Genomic DNA, 18,425 nt, shown 5'->3' with positions numbered 1-18,425 from the left:
GTGCAGCCCAGGGAGCCAGACAGCCTGCTTGGGGATGTCCAGGATGCCATAGGCTGGGGCCAGTGGGCTTTCAGGCCAGGGGAGAAGTGACGGTCATCGCAGAAGGCCTCTTGGAAGAGGTTATGCCTTTGTGCAGCCTTGAAGATGGGAGCACTCAACTGGCTTTCCCTAGTCCCTGGCCCACCAGTCCCGCCGATGTCCCAGTTCCCACTGAGAGTCAGAAGAACCAAGGATGTCTGGGGTCTAGGGCTGGTTCACTGGACCGCGGGCCTTGCTCTGGGTGCCCAGAAAGAGGGCCGGGCCCACCCTGGGTGTACTCAAGGCCCACCTTCTCAGTATGGAGCTGGCCTCATGAGATAAACCTAGAAACGGCCTTGGCCGGACTGAAAGGAGGAAGAGAACCAGCATATACCGCACACATATAGAGCACCCGGAGGCTCACGGGGACTAACCGTCTTTGTCCTCAGTGGGCCTCAGATGTATGTAGAGGAAAGAGTTGTAAACAAGCCTTTGGGGCGCAGTGGCCTGGTGGCCCCATTCATTCCCCGAACACTGCCCGAGCACCCCGTAGGCTCCCGATGCTGCATAAGGTGCTGGGCAAACAGCTCACTGAGACCCTGCTGTCGTCCTGCAGGACATCACAGTCTAGTGACAAGTGTACTCAGGCTGGTCTGGAAGCGACAAGGAGGAAGCATCCCAATTTACCTAAAGGGAGGTGTGGTCATGTGCGGCTCTCAGAGGAAGTGACACTTGAGTTTGGAGGTCTTCTTACCAAGGGAACAGTGAGGAAGGGCATCCCGGGCCGAATGAACGGCACGTGCAAAGCTGTGGGGCACCAGTGTGGTTTACTCTGGGAACACCAAATGCACCCCATAAAACTGGACCCTCCAGGGAGCGGTGAGAGCCGAGACTCAAGAAGGAGACAGATCAAAACACAAGAGGTCTAGTCTGCTGGGCTCTGGAGTTTGGACTTCTGTCTGAGGGCAGTGTTATGTTGAAGGATTTTGAAGAAGGGAGTGACATCATCAGAAAGCAACCAAGAAAGTTAAATCCAGTAGCATCTTAGCAGTTGGATCGGGGATTAGATATTCTCCCCATTTAGCAGACAGTGAAACCGAGGCATGGGGCGTTTTCCCAGGTCATGGTGCTGTTAAGTGGCAAAGCTGGGATTTCTTCCATACTCCAAGCAGCAGAGAATTTTGGAGAGCCGGCCTGGCCAGCATGTGGCCCTCACTATAGGACACTTCCATCAGGTAGGACCCTGCAGGGATAAATGGTACATCTGCCCAAAGAGCAGGGGCGGCCCTGAGCCCCAGACATTTCACCTCCTGACCACGCTTCCTGCAGGTTAGCCCTGCATGCTCCTGGAAGGCCTTCACCGCCCACTTCCTGCATTCCCAGCGGAGGCTGTGGGAAGCATCTCCTCACTGGCAGGCCAGCTGCAGGCCTCTCTGTGCTCCTCGATTCTGGCCACCCGGAAGGCCCCAGGCTCCCAGCCTCTCCTCCAGGCCAGAGCTGGGGCAGAGCGAGGTCAGCGATGAGGGCTCTGGGCCACTGCTGACTGATTGCCCCTGAGGTTTGTCGCAAGCCAGGGAAACCGAAGCCCCACGCTGTGCAGGGCCGGCTCAGCTGGAGGATGGAGGAAGAGATGCTATCTACAGGGGTCCCTGAGGCACAGATCTCGCTGGGAGGAGGGAGTGTCTCTGAAGTCCCAGCTCATGACGTCCGCAAACTTGGTCAGCCATGGCCGCTTGTTCTTTTGAAACCCGCCCAAAGGCCCAAGGTGGCAGAGTGACCGAGGTGGGGGGAAGGGAGAGGGCGGCCGAGGGTGTCCTGGCCAGTGATCAGCCTTCGAGACCGAAGCTCAGAACCTCTGGGCTTCAGAGAGTGGGCAGTTGCGAGTTGTAGCCTTCAAGCCCTGCCCCTGGGCCCTCAGAGACTGAGGTCTAAAAGAAAAGAAAACAGGACGAAAGCAGAAGAGGGACTTGGAGAAGCCCCTGACTTGTTCCTGGAGCCTAGTAGGTGCTCCCTGTGTGCCTGTCGGCTGTCTGTCACCAGCGCCAGGCAGAGGGGACAGAGTGCCCCTGGTGAGACGGGCGCTTGAAAAGTCCCCGCCGGGGCCCTGGGAAAGGATGCGCTGTCTCGGACGGTCCATCCGAGGGCCGCCCGGTGGCCCTGGGGGGTCGGGGAAGCCTCGCCAGACCCCAGGCCTGGACTGGCCTGAACTGCGGGCCAGGCTACAGGTGCTGGAGCCGAGCTTGGGTTGTGGGGCGCGGGGAGACCAAAGCCATTGGAGGCAGGGGGCTGGATCGAAGGACCTTGGGTGCAGGCTGTGAACTGGGGCTTCATTCAGGGAGGAGGGAAAGGGCTTCTCAGAGGGCTTTGCTGAGAGGAATCTCCTAGCCTGGCTCCCTGGAGGTTCAGGGAGGAAGCCGCCCTCCGCCCTCCACACCAGCCTCACTTCCGTGGGGTGGACACTGCTGCCCAGCTTCCCTGGATGCTCTGCCAACCTCCTTCTCTGCCTCTCTAGTCTCCCAGCGAGGGCCCGGCAGGCGGCCCAGGCCCGGGGCAGGTGGCAGGTCTGGGGCCTGGCAGGGGCTGTCCTGGGGGCAGCAGGCTGTGTCTGCCCTCCCTGGACACTGGGCCTGGGGGCCCGGCCGGTCTGCCGTGGGGAGCTTTCTCCCCTCCGAGGACCGGGGCTGAGAGCGGTCAGCCAGGAAGCCGGGGTCCTCTGCCCTGCGTGGCCCCGGAGAGCTGTGTCATCTAAGTCGGGGGGACCCTGCCCGCCTGGTCTTTCCCTCTCAGTCAGGTGCCTCAGGCCTGCAGGTAGATGCCCACGGCCCTGCTTCCTGCCCCTTTTCCGTCGGGGGTCTCAGAGCACTTCGTAGGCTGTCAGGAGTCTGTGAGGGACGTGTCTCGTGTCTCGTGTCTCGTGTCTCGTGAGCTTTATCTGGGGCTCTTTTCCGGCACATCTTTGCATCTGAACAGGAGCTGAGGGAAGAGGAGGGAAGAGCTCACATCCCCTGGCGGCCTCCTTTTGCTGGTGCCGCGTCGTGTTAGCTCACCCGGCGTCCGCACTCAGGCGTCCGCTGGACAGGAAACACTTGCCCCAAACCCAGTTTCTGGTCTTCTCTCCCGAACCTCCGCTCCAGCAATCCTCGTGTCCAGCGGTGGCCACTCCATCCTCCCAGTTGCTCCAGCCAGAGCCCTTCAGAGTCTTGCTTGACTCCTCTCTGACACCCCCTCTGCAAATCCCTTGGGCTCCACCCACAAAATCTATCCAGAAGCCAACCACTTCCACTGCTCCCACACTGGTCTCGGCCACCACCACCATATGTCACCTGGATCTCTACAGTAGCTTCCCGATGAGGCGCTCCCTGCTTCCTTCCTTGCCCACACAGTCTGTTCTCAACACAGTAGCCAGAGGGAGCCTGTTGAAATCTAAGTGGGATCACATCACTCAGCTGCTGAAACCCTCCTGTTCCCTGTTGGGGCTGACACTCTGCTCTGTGTTCCCCTGTGGCCTCCTCTGCAGCCACACTGCTGTTCCTAGAGCATACCAAACTCACTTCTGCCTCAGGACCTTTGCACCGCCTATTCCTGCACTGATCTGCTTCCCCTAGATTCCGCATGACTAGCTCCTTTGCTTACACCTCCTTGGAATTCTTCCTGAGATGTCACTTTCCCACAGAGACCTTCCTGACTACCCTGTTTAAAATTGCAACACCCCACCCCCCTCAGCCCCCATTCTTCTCTGCTACTTTCTTTTGCTCCGTTGCACCTGTCACCAGTTAACATCCTGTGCATTTTATGTATTTATTTTCTTGTTTGTGCTGCTCCCCACCATTAAAATATAAGTGCCATGAGGGCAGAAATTATGTCTGTTTCTTTCGTAAGTGGATTCTCAGGGTCTACAACAGTGCCTGGCATGTGTAGCTGTTAATAAATACTTGGCAAGCGAAGGACTAGAGCCAAAGCTAAGAGAGATTATATAACTGAAGTGCCACCAGAATGTGAATTTGGCTTTTAATTCGGGGTGGGGGTGGAGGAAACCTGGAGGAGACCTCGAACAGGAAACGGCTCTTACAGCCTGGGTCCCAGGGAGGGGCAGCGTGGGGAGGGCTCCCGTTAGGAGAAGCAGGGAGCAATGTGGTCACAGGGTTTGTGCACTTAATAACAAGCAGGAAATTGCTGCATGATTTCGAGCAAGTCGGGTCTCATCCTGGAGCCTCGGTGTCCTCAACGGGCCAGCAAGGGGATGGAACGGTGGGTCTGTAAGTGCTTCTCCTGCTACCGTTCCCAAAGTTTAGCCCTTTCTCACTGGGCACATGGCGGCCTCTGGGCAAGTGTCCGCTTCCTCCTGGCCTGGCTCCTCCCTCCTCCTGTACCACTCGCTGTTTTGGCACCAGCAGGAAGTTCTGGGCTGGTTGGTGTGTGCCTGGGAGGAAATGACAGGAGGTAGGCTGAGAACTTTAGGCTCACCTGGCAGGCAGGCAGGAGGGGCGGGAGGCCTGGTTGCAGGGTCTGCTTGTGGGGGGTCCACGCCCACAGTTCCTGAGGGGGACTCTTCTCCAACAGCCCCCAGCCCAGCATCCCTGGGTGCCCAGCTCCCTCTTGCCCTGGCACCAGTTGCACGAGGACAGCCCCAGATGGCTCCCTGGCCCCGGGGACAAAGGCCACACTGTGCACGGCCTTGGGCTGGCCTCGGGCTGGGTCACACTGAGCCCTTCTGTCCCCGGATGGGGGTGAGGGGCAGACAGCAACAAGGTGACAGGCCTTTTTCCTGTCTCCCTTCCCCCTTGACCCCCCAAATCTGAAGAGCTGATTCTCTCAAGGGAAAAGTGACAGAGGCATCTTATGTCTTGAGCGAGGGAACAACAGGGAGCATTCACTACTCAGTCTGCCCTGTCACACCCAAGACCCTGCCGGGTTCAATGCCCCGATTGTCCCCAGCAGAGCGAGGCGTCCACTCTCTGCTGCGGTCACCACCCCTGCCGCCTGCCTCGCTGTCGCCACCAGTAAGTCCATCCTTACATCTGACCTCCGTCCCTCCTGCTCAGTGACAACCACTTCCTCTGGGTCTCTCTCGAGTGGGTGGAGGACAGCCGGTCCCCCCCATCCCTCGGCATCGCCTGGCCCTGCGTTCCTGCTTGAGAAGCCATCCTCAGCTTCACCTTCCTTCTAGATCCCCAGCCCACCCTCCATCCCACCCCAGACCCAAGCTGGTGGCTCCTTGCTCCTAACTGAACTGAGGGGACAGCACGAGCAGGTGCCACTCAGGGCTGGTTCTCTTTTGTTTTGCAGAAATCGGGGGCCTCCCTCCTAGAAGGCTTCTAACAAGCCCCCTTCCCCCAAGGCAAGAGCAAGGGCATAAGATTTATGGCAGCTACTGGTGGATTCCTGAACACAAACCCAACATGCCATCCCATAAATCCCAGACTGCTGGACGGCTTTATGGGGGAGCCCTGTTTTTAGAAGGGGGCGTGACTAGTCCCTCTTGGCAGAGCTCAGACCTGAAGGAGCCAAGTGCCTGGCTCCCCGCTACAGCCCTAGGCTGACCATGACCGAGCCTGGGGCATCAGTCTGCAGGGCAGACATTTCTTCCCCTGTATGGTAGTTGGGGGGCTTATGGGGGGCTTCTGCTGCTCCGCTTGGCCTGCCTTCTGTCTTCTGCCTTCCTGCACCTCCCCAGCTCAGAGGATTCCCTGTCTCAGCACAGTAGGGCAATCTGGAATCCTGGGTGGATTACCATCCCTTACCTAGACCTCAGATGCTTCTCACCGTGGCTCCATGTCCAGATCACTGGGGATGCTTTTTTTTTTTTTTTTAAGATTTTATTTATTTGTCAGAGAGGGTGGGGGGCATAAGCAGGGGGAGCGGCAGGCAGAGGGAGAAGCAGGCTCCTTGCTTAGCAGGAAGCCTGACGCAGGACTCGATCCCAGGACCCTGGGATCATGACCTGAGCCGAAGGCAGACGCTTAACCAACTGAGCCACCCAGGTGCCCCTGGGGATGCTTTTTAAAAAAATTCATTTTCCCAGTCACCATTCTCAGTTCCAGACTCTGAGAGTGAGACACAGGAATCTGAAATTTTTAAAAATACTCCCTGGTGCTACTGATGTTCAGCCCACTTTGTAAACAACTGTCCAATGGGGACATCTCCACTGTCCTGTCTTGCTGGGAAATGTGAGGCGACAGGTAGGACACATCTAGGTCCTCCTGTCCCTGGAAACCATATGCTGCCACTGTCACGAAGCTTTCGTTATGGGACAGGCTCTGGCCCCTGGCTGGCTGCACACTCCAGGGTAAAGCGGGGTGACTGCCCGCTGGGACCTTCATGTCCACCCATGCGTCCTATAGACGGTGGCCCCAGAGCACTGGGGGCCAGGGGGGAGCAGCGGAGGTTGGAGGGCAGGAATGAGCTTAGGGACGGGGAATCCGGAAAGTCCGAGGTGCCGGCTTTGCCAAGGAAGCTGGAAGAACAGCTTCTGATACCTTCTCCTCAGAGGAGGCATCAGCAGCCGCTGAGTTCCTGGAGAATAGGGACCACACTTCACTCCCCGCCGTGACCCCAGCACATAGTAGCTACTCGGTCCTCACCTGTCGAGCTGAATGAACCAAGTGAGACTCTAGGGCCCAGCGGACAGAGATGGGCTCAGCTGGCGCCAGCCGGAGAAAAGAGGACCTGGCCGCCCCCCTACCCCCATCCCATCCCCTTCACCGCCCCCCCCAGCTCTGGGCTCAGGAGCCTGCTGGCCCAGGGAAGGGACCCTCTCCAGGCTGGCTGAGGACAGAAGGATGACCAGGAAGCAAAGCAAACATGTTATGACCCAGAATCCCTTAAACCAGGGGGATTCAGGAGGGGTCTTTGGCAACAGGGAACTGGCTAGTGATTGGGAATGAGCTGTGCTGGGTGCTTGGGTAAAAGCTGGGAGAGGGTGCAGGGTGGCCCCGTCCCATCACAAGACCGGCCCTGGATGCCTTCTTGGCAGGCGTTGGTGGGGCACTTGGGAGGCCTCCTGGTCCCTGCTCCACCAGGGAGGTGTGGGCAGAGCAGGATGAGGGGCAGCCACACCCGGGAACTTATGAAATCATAGAGGGGAGTGGCGGGGGGGGCGGTGGTTCAGGGCAAGATACAGAAGGAAGGGTCTGCAGGAAGAAGCAGTCTAACTGCCTGGCCAGCAGGGTACCCCCTCAGAGGGCACAAGGGCTGGGGAGCCCCAGGGAGGGAACCCTTTCTGGCTCGGGAAGGGGCCTTGAGGTGAACAGAGCAGCCCACCCTTCTCCCCCACTGTGTTCTCTGCGGCGTGGACACCCTGCCCCCTCAGGGCTCTGGCATGAGAGGGGCTCAGCCTCCTGTCCCTGGGGCCCTCTTTTTCCGACAAACTTCTGTGTGTCCCCTGAGACCTTCAGCTGCTCCTGACCTCCTACATTTCAGCTGGAGAGATGGGGTGGGGCCAGCTCAGAGGCACACGTCCCCTCCCTTGACCTTCTCCTTTTCTGGGTCCCAGGGACCTAGGACAAGCCAGAGAGGGACCTCCAGGTGTCAGTATGAGGATGAAGTGGGGTTTGGACCAGACTGTCACGGCCGCAGGCTGAGCTGATGTTCAGCTTCTGGGCGTCAGTCAGTGAGGCTTACTGGCTGTTGACATACTCAAGCTCTTACACACAAGCGGGTGAAGAACTATTGGCCCGAGTTCTGGTCCCCTCCCTGCCACTCCAGGCCTCTTGAGAATTCTCTAGCCCTCCAGGAGCCCAAAGGTTACCGTGTGGCCTGGTGAGGCCCCCAGGCCCCTGCCGGCACGCCATACTGCTGTTATGAGCAGCACTTCGCTATACTGATTAGTACGTAGTAGCCGGGCCGGGGTGGGGGGGTTCTGGGGGGCCGGGGGAGCGGGATGCACAGGGAGGAAGAGGGCTAGGTCCTGGAACCTTGGTGAAGAAGATGCAACCCTGGCTCCCGAATGCAGGGCCCCAGAGCTCGATGGGCAGACGGAGACAAGACCCAGAATTCGCATCTGCTGTCAGCCGGGCCTGGTGCCTGGTTCTCACCCGCGCTGCTCCCCTCTCCCGTCTCAGGCCCCACTGCCTGGTCCCCGCTGACCATGAACAAGATGAAGAACTTTAAGCGCCGCCTCTCCCTGTCCGTGCCGCGCACTGAGACCATCGAGGAGTCCTTGGCCGAGTTCACAGAGCAGTTCAGCCAGCTCCACAACAGGCGCGATGAGGGTGAGGGGTCCGGCCGCCCCCCGCCCCGCCCTGACGCCCCCCACAGCCCCTCCTGGCCCTCCCTGACTTGGCCCACACTGCTGGGGGAGGACAGAGGTGGGGCGGCAGACTCCCTGCCCCTCCGCCCGGGGCAGAGGGACAGGGTGGGCAGCTGACGCCTCTCCCCCTCAGACCTGCAGCTTGGGCCTCTTGGCAGAGACCCCCAGCCAGAGTCCAGCACCTTCTCCCCGACAGACAGCGGGGACGACCCTGGGCAGCCGTCCCCCGGCTTGCTGTACAGGCGGCAGAACCAGCGGCGCTTCTCCATGGAGGTGAGGGGCTCTGGGCTCTCCCCTGCGGGCGCGGCAGGACACGCCCGACAGTGTGTGCCCAAGGTCGGTGGCGGCCTGGGAGCCAGACTCCATGGGCTCAAATCCCAGCTCTGCTGTTGATCAGCTCTGTGACCTTGAGCAAGTGTCTCAACCTCTGTATGCCAGTCTCCTTGTGTTAAAGTGGTCATCGTGAAGATTAAACAAGTTAATATATACCAAGTGCCTAGAACAGTCCTGGTACATAACGAAGCCAGACAATTTGACTACTGTTCTTATGACTCGTCTGCATGGGCCCACGTATAAGACAAATAGGCTTCCATCCGTTGGAATCTCATTCTATAGATGGTTATACTGCAGCCCAGAGAGGGAAAGGGACCTCCTGAGGTCACACAGCAACCCCTGCGTGTTCACATATGTCTCTGAGCACATCTTTGAAGCTGCTGTGAGCCTGGGGTCACAGCCTGTGGTTTGGCCCTGCTGGGGTTGCTCTACAGGGAAGGCCAGGCCCTGGGTGAAAAGTGAGGGTCCCACAGCACGAGGTAACCTGGAGCAAACACGGGTGTCCCCGTCTCATCCCGGCCACTGCAGGACATCAGTAAGAGGCTGTCTCTGCCCATGGACATCCGCCTGCCCCAGGAATTCCTGCAGAAGCTACACCTGGAGAGTCCAGACCTGCCCAAGCCACTCAGCCGCATGTCCCGCCGAGCATCCCTGGTGAGTTCCAAGAGGGTCAGAGGTCACCAGGGGAGACCCTCCTCCCCCAGCCTGGACACATCAGTTCGGGTTTGCCTGTCGGGCGGACGCCTGCAGCAGTTTGTGGGCCTCTGGCGCCACCTGCTGGCTTCAGCCAATTCGCAAGCTTATAGTCCTTGGTCAACGTCCACTCCCCTAGGTGAGTCCCACCAGGGCTGAAGCTGAGCCCCCATAGACCAGCTGGCATGTGCTTTCCAGTCGTGGCTGCTTATCATATTTCCTTGGGAGCATCCTGCAAAACGTGGACTCTGGCCCCCACTCCAGATACCTACAGAATCAGACTCTGGTGGTGGGGCCCAGGAATCTATATTGTTAAGGGTCGGGTACCACTGAACTAGAGGAAGTATGCTGATGAGAGAGACTGCCAGGAGGCTGGTTCTGAACTGGACACTTGAGGTGCAGTTGAGAACAAGACACAGTTTCTGCCCACGAGGAGCTAGTAGTCTGAGCAAGGCGGAGACAGACGGGTGTTGAAGGTGTGTGGCAATCCCAGGTGCCCCAGCCCTGGCTCTGCCCCCTCCACTGCCAGGGGAGGAAGAAACTCACACCTCCTAGGGTTCCTTCCTTTATCCTGGGGATAGAGGGGAGAGGCCAAGAGGCAGGACTTGTGGCTGCCCTCATCCCTGCTAGGCTCTTTTGTTGCCTTTCCCTGATGGGGGTCTCATTCCCTTCCCTCCTGGAGGCTGGCTGGGGGGTGTCACGTATGTGGGGCTGTGGGGCCTTCAGGCTCACAGGACCCTATGTCTCTCCCTCTCAGTCAGATATCGGCTTTGGGAAACTGGAAACATACGTGAAACTGGACAAACTGGGGGAGGTAAGAGGCTGGGTGGGACAGTGAGGAGCAGGGACAGGGTCTCCCCTGCCCACCCTGTCCTGCCTTCCCATCGCCCCTGCCCCAGAGGCATACTGTCTTGGCCGTCCAGTCTGGCCCAGCCTTTTGCAGGTGTTGAGGGAGGCCCAGGTCCTGGAGGAGGGCATGAGGATGGAGTGGGGCCTGTGGGCTCTGGGCATAATCCAGTTTTTTTTTTTTTTAAGAAAGATTTTATTTATTTATTTGACAGAGAGAGACACAGCGAGAGAGGGAACACAAGCAGGGGGGAGTGGGAGAGGGAGAAGCAGGCTTCCCACCGAGCAGGGAGCCCGATGCGGGGCTCGATCCCAGTACCCTGGGATCATGACCTGAGCCGAAGGCAGACGCTTAACCGACTGAGCCACCCAGGCGCCCCTGGGCATAATCCAGTTTGTCTGTCTGTCTGCTTTTCCTGCAAGTGTTTCTCTGGATTCAAATCCCGTCTCTACCATTTACTAGCTGTGTGGCTAGCTTGGGCAAATGATGGGACCTCTCTGTGCCGTAGTTTCTTGCTCTGTCAAATGGAGGTGTAACGGCTGTGCCCCCAGGGCTGTCGTGGGGATGGACTAGGTTACTCTAAGAAGCTCGCGTACATGCTTAGAGAGTAAGCGCTGTGGGCCGTTAGCTATTTCTGTTACCACTGTGCCACGCTTTGTGTCAGGGCCCTGGGGCAGCCAAAGGTTTACAGACAGGAGAAAGACATGGCCCTCTCCCTCCAGGAACCCAAAGAGGAGACTTACCTGTAAACATCAACATAAGGAAGAACAAAACTGTGTTATAATAGAAGGGCGCCTCGCCTGCTGGGGGCTCAGGGGGAGGACAGTCCATTGTGAACAGGGAGGAGTGAGGGACAGAGTCAGAGAGAGATGGGTCTTGGAGCACACGCAGAATCTCAGTGAAAGGAGAAGAAGGGGGAAGGGCACAGCGCAAGCAGAGGCACAAAGAGGAGGGTGCTGGCCAGAGGGCCATGGGCCCTGAGTGTGGCTGGTGCTGCCGGGGTTCTTGTCCCCAGGGTACCTATGCCACAGTCTTCAAAGGGCGCAGCAAGCTGACGGAGAACCTCGTGGCCCTGAAGGAGATCCGGCTGGAGCATGAGGAGGGGGCGCCTTGCACTGCCATCCGAGAGGGTACAGCACCCTAGGGTCCTGAGCTCCTGGGGCTCCCGGGAGGAGGGCTTCATTGACCTGAGCCCCAGAGGGAGCCTAGGGGCAGAGGGTCATTGCTGGAGTGGGGGCTCCTAGGGCTGATCCCAGGAAGAGAGGGTATGAGGGGTGTGTGGGGCCCCAGGGACCCAGGTGGGCCTGTCGCCCCCTACAGTGTCTCTCCTGAAGAACCTAAAGCACGCCAATATTGTGACCCTGCATGACCTCATCCATACGGAGCGGTCTCTCACCCTGGTGTTTGAGTACCTGGTGAGTTGGGCTGGGGCTAGCAGCTTCTCCCCTCTGTGGTGGGGGTGGGGGCAGGGTGGGGGGCAGCCCAGGCCTTGTTCTAGAATCAGGTTCTCAGACGATTCCATGCAGGAGTGGGCCCAGGGAGTTTAAAGGCGGCTCAGACCTTGGGCCCTGCCTGGGGAGGGGCTTCCAGCCATGAGTCAAGACAGGTCGGGGCTGAGCCAGGCTCTGTGTTCCAGGATAGTGACCTGAAGCAGTATCTGGACCACTGTGGAAACCTCATGAGCATGCACAATGTCAAGGTGAGGGCGTCCATAAGGGCCGCCTACCCTCAGGGCCCCCATCTCGGTCCCCATCTGTTCTCCAGCCCAGCATGGGAACCCACACTCACCACCAGGGTCCCAGCTGCTGAGGTTGCTCAGACCTTCAAAGGCATGAGGGCGTGCAAGGTCACTGCCATTCAGGGAATACCAGGAACTGTGCTATGCGCCCTACCCCACCAATGCAGACACACACCCTCTGCCACCATCTAGCTGATGATATAAAATCCCGTCTCCAACTCTGAGCATCAGTTTTCCCATCTGTCAAATGGGTACATAGATGAAAGGAGGCTTCTGAAGAAGCTTGAAGGGATGAATGACCCCTTCTGGTCACTGTGAAAGAACCAAGTGCATAGCTCCCCACCCTGGTGGGCTTCCTGGCCCTGCATGGCCCCCCTCAGCTCCCGGACCAGAGAACGCTCTGGCCTCCAGCACCCTGCTTCCTCTTCCGCACACCTGGTGCCCTCCCCTGTGGGTGGGATTCCCTGGGATGGATGGAGCCCAGGATGGGGCGCAGCATGGGTGGAGAACGGGTAGCTCCCCAGCGACCTCACCACCCCTCCCAGCCATGGGGCAGAAACATAGGGTCTCCCAGGTGGGACACACTCTCACCTTCCCCTGCTCACCTTTCTTGTCCCCTCCTCCCTCAGATTTTCATGTTTCAGCTGCTCCGGGGCCTTGCCTACTGCCACCGCCGCAAGATCCTGCACCGGGACCTGAAACCACAGAACCTGCTCATTAGTGAGAGGGGGGAGCTGAAGCTGGCTGACTTTGGTGAGGGCCGGAGCCCACCGGGGCCAGGGGACGGGTCTGGCACGGTCTCCCAAGGAGGTGGGTGCTGTGGGAGAGGGAGTTGGGAGGCTCAGTGATGTGTCTGTCCCCAGGACTGGCCCGGGCCAAGTCAGTGCCCACGAAGACCTACTCCAATGAGGTGGTGACCCTGTGGTACAGGCCCCCTGATGTGCTGTTGGGGTCCACAGAGTACTCCACCCCCATTGATATGTGGTGAGTGAGCGCCGTGGGACCAGGGTGAGGGGGGTTTCCACACCTCCACCTTCCCTTTTGCTGCCTCAAGACCCTCTGCAAAGAACTGCCTAACCTCCTGCCTAACTAGAAGCCAGGTGACATCCTCCTGCAGTAACCGGATGGGAAAGAATTAAGTCTGGACTATGTTAGAGTCCCCCTGGCTCTAAATAGTCCCTCCAAGGCTCTGCTTCTGAAATATTCCCCCAGGGATCCCGAGGAGGTTACTAGAGGGCACAGGAGGGCTGCCACAGTAAATGTGATGAATCTTCCCCAAGCATCATTTCTACTGAAAATTTTGGAAAGGATTTATTACTTTTGTGTTAAAATTAACATGCATATGATTTGGTGTAGAACGAAAAAAATCAGTCCAGTTTTTAAGCAGAAACCCAGGTTTCTGATGAATGACCACTGTGTTCTGTGCTAGGGGTCCCCAAGAGAATGGATTTATGGACTTCTCTCTTGCCGTGGGGACAGAGTTTGAGACAGCACTGCTTGAGGAACGGGCACATGGGCGCAGACCCAAACTCTACGGGGTGAGGGCAGAGGCTAAAGCGCCCTAGAGCCCAGAGGAGCCCCAGAGAGAGGCCCCCGCGGCGGACTGGGCTGTGCTAGCCTCCCCTGTCCTGGGCCGCCCACCCCAGGGCCAGGACTCTTGCAGCCACCACGGGCAGGGCATCACAGGTGCCCTGGTGGAGCAGCCCTAGGAAGGGCGGGTGCGAGGAGGCCCAGCCTGACGCCGCCCCTGCGCATTGCTCCCCGCAGGGGCGTGGGCTGCATCCACTACGAGATGGCCACGGGGAGGCCCCTCTTCCCCGGCTCCACGGTCAAGGAGGAGCTGCACCTCATCTTCCGACTCCTGGGTCAGTCTCCGTCCGCCCCCTCCCGCTCGCCTCCAGGGGGCGCCAGAACTCCGTCCAGCCCAGGCGCCTAAAGGGACTGGGAAGAGGGGCTCCCACTCGCTCTCGACGGGGCGGCGACCCCTGTGGCCTCCGCCATTCTCTGCCCCCACCCCCTTCACTGCATCCTTCCCAGTCGCCCGTGGCCCTGGCCGCTCACTCTGCCCTTCCCACGCCCTCTCATCTCCCCAGGGACCCCTACAGAAGAGACGTGGCCCGGTGTGACCGCCCTGTCGGAGTTCCGAGCCTACAATTTCCCGCGGTACCAGCCCCAGCCGCTCATCAGCCACGCTCCCAGGTAGCCCTGCCGCCCCACACCTCCTCTCCTGCTCGCGGTCCCCGCTGTCCCTCCTGGAGGTGGCCGCGCACGCCCCCGGCCCCCGGCCCCCCCACCCAGGCCGGGCCTGCGTCAGCTCCTCCGTCCTGCAGGTTGGACACTGACGGCATCCACCTCCTGACCAGCCTCCTCCTGGTGAGTGTGCCCCCAGCTGGGCCCAGGGACGGGCAGCCGGAGAGCGAGCAGCGCTGAAGCCCCGAGACCCCCCCACCCTGGGCCCTCCACCCACCTCTGCGCTCACAGCTCACGCTCGCCCCCATATTCGTCCCCGGCGCCCCACCCCCAGGCCCAGGAGGAGCGCTGGTTTCCACTCTGCGGTGGGAGTGGGCGCATTCTGAGCTCAAACCCCAGTTCAAGCCCGCTTACTAGCTGTGTAGCCTTGGCCAAGTTATAGAACCTTCCTGGGCTTCCGTTTCCTCCACTGCAAAGAGGAATTAAGAATTCGTATTTTATAAGCTGGTCACGAGGACAAAGGGAGATTATGGAACGCACTTAGTATGGTGCCTGTCTCGAAGGAAGCTCACAGGGGAGTCACTGGTATGACATGTTACTGTTGTTAATGTTATGAGCATGGTGGCTTCAGCCTCTATTTCCATCCCAAGAGGAGGTCACTCTCTGAAAGTCCCAGTTTGGGTTTGCTCTCGGTGGCTGGAGACCTGGGAGCCGAGCCCGCAGTCGGCCTCGGGCTGGCTTGGAGGTGGGGGCTGGCAGCGGCCCCTGCAGGCTCCTGGGTTAGACTCGGGCCCCTCTCCTTCTGGCCGTCTAACTCAGTGTTGGGGTCGCACCGCGCACAGGGGTCCCCAGAGTCCCCCAGCCACGGCCCCATAGCCCACCCTGTGCCTTTCAGTACGAGTCCAAGAGTCGTATGGCCGCAGAGGCAGCCCTGAGCCATGCCTACTTCCGGTCTCTGGGAGAGCGCGTGCACCAGCTTGAAGATAGTGAGTATCCGGGGGAGGCTGGGGGAGGGGCCGGGGTCACCCCGGAACCGAAGACAGGGGGCGGCCGCTGTGGGGGGAAGAGCTGGGACAAAGAGGCCCAGCAGCCTGGGCCTCCCCTCCTCGGGGTCCTCTCTGTGACTCAGGGGCAAAACTGTGGGATCTGGGAAGCCGCCTGCAAGGCCCAGCTAGGGGCTCCTGGGCCAGCCCTGAATGACAGGGGTTCCCCAGCCAGCGGGCGCTCTGTGGGTGTGGGGGCCCCTGTGGGCTCGGCTCTCTCCCTACCTTTCTCCTCTCTCCCCACAGCGGCGTCCATCTTCTCCCTGAAGGAGATCCAGCTCCAGAAGGACCCGGGCTACCGGGGCCTGGCCTTCCAGCAGCCAGGTAGGGGCTCGTGCCTCCCCCACCCCCTCCCCTAATTAGGGGAGACCAGGGCAGGCTGCTCCTCCCTCTTGAAGAACAGAGTGAGGAATAAGCATGCCCCCCTCCCCGACATTGGCCTCCTTTCGGGGGGGGGGGCCCATGGGGAGCAGGGAAGGAGCTGGATTCCCTATCTCCTGCCCAGGCTTCCTCCCTCCAGTGTGTCCCTTGTCAGCCCCCAGCCCAGACACAACGCTGCATCAGACAGAGACCTGAGGAAGGGGCACGCTCTCTGGGCTACATTCTGTTTGCAAACCCTGAATTCTCCCGCCTCCATTCCGGGGGAACCATACCTTGTCTCTAGAACAGCTGAAGGCCTCAGATGTGACAAGTGCGTTATTTCGTATAATCCTAAAACACCCCTTGAAGTTGGTACCTTTTGTGTGTGTGTGTGTGTGTGTGTGTATTTTAAGTAACCTCTACACCCAGTGTGGGGCTCAGACTCACGACCCCAAGATCAAGCATCACAGGCTCTCCCGACGGAGCCAGCCAGGTGCCCTGAAATAGGTACTATCCAGGCTCCCCATTTCGTAATCAATGGATCTGAGGCACCGGGGAGTTAGGTCACAATCTCACACAGCTGGGAAGTAACCGAGTTGGGGTTTGAACCCAGGACCGACTGGCTTCTGGGAGCAGAATAGCCCTGGAAGAGGCCCTTCGCTCCTGGTCCCCGGGACACGCCGCTGTCCAGCCTCCTCTCTGCAGCCCCATCCCTTCCCCTCTGTTCTCCAGGCCGAGGCAAGAGCCGGCGGCAGAGCATCTTCTGAGCCGCGCCCACCCTGCTGCGGCCCCAGGACCCCCAGGGACGAGAGGTCACAGCGAGCACAACGGCACAACGGCGGGCAGGATGGGGCCTGTGTGGCCCTGGAAGGACTGAGGAACAAGGGCTAATGGCTGGCCCAGAAGACCTCTTGGCAGCCCTGCTGGCCACGGCTGTTTCCTCTTCCTGCTTCCCACAAGCCTCCCCTGTGGCCTTCACCTCGACACCAACCCCTCTGTCGTCAGCCCTGGAGCTGGGCTTGAGCTGCTTTCCTGGGGGGAGATGAGGAGGCGGGGAGTGGGGGGACCGCAGACCCTTTCCCACCCTGAGGTGCTTGGGCACCAGCGTGGGACCCACACAGACGGGAGAATCCAGGCGCCAGGCTGAGCACTGTGCCCCGAACGTGGGTACCACCGTACCTCCCCGCCAGGGGCTGCCTGCCCACACGTCACTCACCTGCTTCCCCTCTGAGAGCAGGAAGCTCGGGCCACCTTGTCTAGGACCCTGGAATCCTGGGTGCCCATGTGTGTGCCAAAGCCCACCCCCCACCCGAAGGGCAGGTGTCCCTAGAGCAGCAGAGAAGAGGAGCCCAGCCCTACTTCTCCACACCCTCACCCTGTCCCCATTTCCCTCTCCTGGCCAGAGGCCCCATATGCTGCTGGATGCCCAGCTGAGTCCAGAGGTGGCTGGTCCCACCAGCTGCACTCCGCCACCTCAGCTGGCTCCTGCCCCTCTCCCCATTCTGAACAGGATTGCCTTAAATTGGCAGGTGGTAGAGCACTCACTGCCCTTGGAGCTCTAACCCAAGCTCCTACCTGTCCACCCTTTCCCGAAAGTGGCTCCTGCTTATCATGCCTGGGTCCTGATAAGCCAGCCCTGGGCCGAGGTCCGGGGGACGACACCCAGATAGGCAGGGTCACCTTCATGCTGGTGCCAGGCTGGCCTCCGCTCCTTGGGGCTCTCACAGCCTCCCCTGTTCCCCCTTCCCGGCCCCTAGGACCCGGTCCATGCTCCACCCTATCCTGGCACCAGCCTCCCCGTGCCCCCGGGCTCCCAGAGCGCAGGGTGTAAATGCCTCAGTCGAAGGTGGAGGAAGGTGGGATAGGACACACAGGCTTTGATCCCCACCCTAGGGGGCTGGGAGTCGAGGGCCCGCAGCCCCGAAGAAGGCTCCCCCTCCCCACCCCTTCCGAGCACGCCTGTTGTATTCCCAAGGTCTCAACACTTGGCTGAATCTCCAATGGCAAGGCCAAGGGGAGGCCAGGCCCGGCTTCTCTACGCAAGCCCCCTGCCCAGCCCAACCCCTCAGCCTGAGGAGCAGTCCTGGAGGGTCTTGGCCTCCCCACAAGTCCCTCCCCTCCTCCCCGCACTGTACTGTGAATGTCCCGTGACTCAGCACAAAGACAGATAATATATTTAATTCATGTTATACAGAAAAGCTGATTTTGACGGATCGATGCCAAAGAGGGAGGACGGAAGGCCCTTCTCCAGGCCTCATGAGTGTGGGTGGGGCCTGCTTGTATATGTATATATATAAAGCGGACAGAGAGTTTGGTTCGTGTGCATCTCTGAACCCACCCTGGGCATGGGAGGGGTGCCCTGCACCCGTCCTGCCCTATTCCGGATGTTGCTGCCTCCAGAGCCGGAAGTCAGCTCTGGGCCTTGTGGGGAGGAGCTGAGGAGGCCTTCGCCCAGGGACGGGCCTGAGGGGTGGGGCCGGCCAGGAGAGCACAGAGGGAGCCCCGGGGAGGGGTCTAGGAGCCGGCTGCTGGGGCTGCCCCTCTCGCTCCCCCAACCCAACGGCTCCCTGACCTCTTGGGAGGAAAGGAGGGGCGGTTTAAGAGAGGGTTGACATGGGGGATGGCCAAGGCCAGGGCACAGAAGGAGGGTGCACATGTCACTAATCCAATCCAGCAGCAATTTCTACAAACTTTGAATCCACCTTCTGTTGCCCAGACCGCCTCTTACCTTGAGGGCACACAGCCTCCTTTGTCTCTCCCAAAGCTCTCCGCATCCTGCTCTGCTTTCCAGTTCGGTGTCCACGTTTGCTTTCCCAAGAGCACTGTGAGAATGCCAGGCCCCAAACGATACCTCCTGACCCTACCTGTCCAGCAGCCTTGGTCCCCCCTGGCCTTTCCCTTCACCACACCCACTTGGCCTTGGCGGGGGGGGGGGGGGGGGGGGGGGCATTTGTG

The 18,425-nt window shown here is 59.9% G+C and overlaps 1 protein-coding gene across 4 annotated transcripts in view; it reads left to right on the top strand.

Moving 5' to 3' along the window:
• The window catches only part of CDK18 (cyclin dependent kinase 18), a 30,732-nt gene extending 12,349 nt beyond the window's left edge, over positions 1 to 18,383 (top strand). For 3 of the 4 annotated variants that reach the window (XM_032422365.1, XM_032422363.1, XM_032422362.1), the window contains exons 2-16: positions 8,079 to 8,228; positions 8,400 to 8,539; positions 9,128 to 9,253; positions 10,050 to 10,106; positions 11,155 to 11,269; positions 11,460 to 11,554; positions 11,776 to 11,838; positions 12,507 to 12,630; positions 12,741 to 12,861; positions 13,645 to 13,742; positions 13,971 to 14,076; positions 14,208 to 14,250; positions 14,963 to 15,053; positions 15,357 to 15,434; positions 16,203 to 18,383. In XM_032422365.1, the coding sequence (XP_032278256.1) occupies positions 8,105 to 8,228; positions 8,400 to 8,539; positions 9,128 to 9,253; positions 10,050 to 10,106; positions 11,155 to 11,269; positions 11,460 to 11,554; positions 11,776 to 11,838; positions 12,507 to 12,630; positions 12,741 to 12,861; positions 13,645 to 13,742; positions 13,971 to 14,076; positions 14,208 to 14,250; positions 14,963 to 15,053; positions 15,357 to 15,434; positions 16,203 to 16,237 (1,416 nt within the window). In that variant the 5' untranslated portion in view covers positions 8,079 to 8,104 and the 3' untranslated portion in view covers positions 16,238 to 18,383. Of the gene's footprint in view, positions 1 to 4,238; positions 4,275 to 8,078; positions 8,229 to 8,399; positions 8,540 to 9,127; positions 9,254 to 10,049; positions 10,107 to 11,154; positions 11,270 to 11,459; positions 11,555 to 11,775; positions 11,839 to 12,506; positions 12,631 to 12,740; positions 12,862 to 13,644; positions 13,743 to 13,970; positions 14,077 to 14,207; positions 14,251 to 14,962; positions 15,054 to 15,356; positions 15,435 to 16,202 lie in introns of those variants that run through there. The other variant, XM_032422361.1, reaches the window with a different exon arrangement.
• The last annotated feature ends 42 nt before the right edge of the window (positions 18,384 to 18,425 follow it).

Source organism: Phoca vitulina, unplaced genomic scaffold (genome assembly GCF_004348235.1).
Source record: "Phoca vitulina isolate PV1807 unplaced genomic scaffold, GSC_HSeal_1.0 scaffold26, whole genome shotgun sequence".
Classification (NCBI taxonomy): Eukaryota; Metazoa; Chordata; class Mammalia; order Carnivora; family Phocidae; genus Phoca; species Phoca vitulina.
The sequence above is the reverse complement of the archived record's forward strand: the minus strand, read 5'-3'. Positions and strand labels throughout refer to the sequence as shown.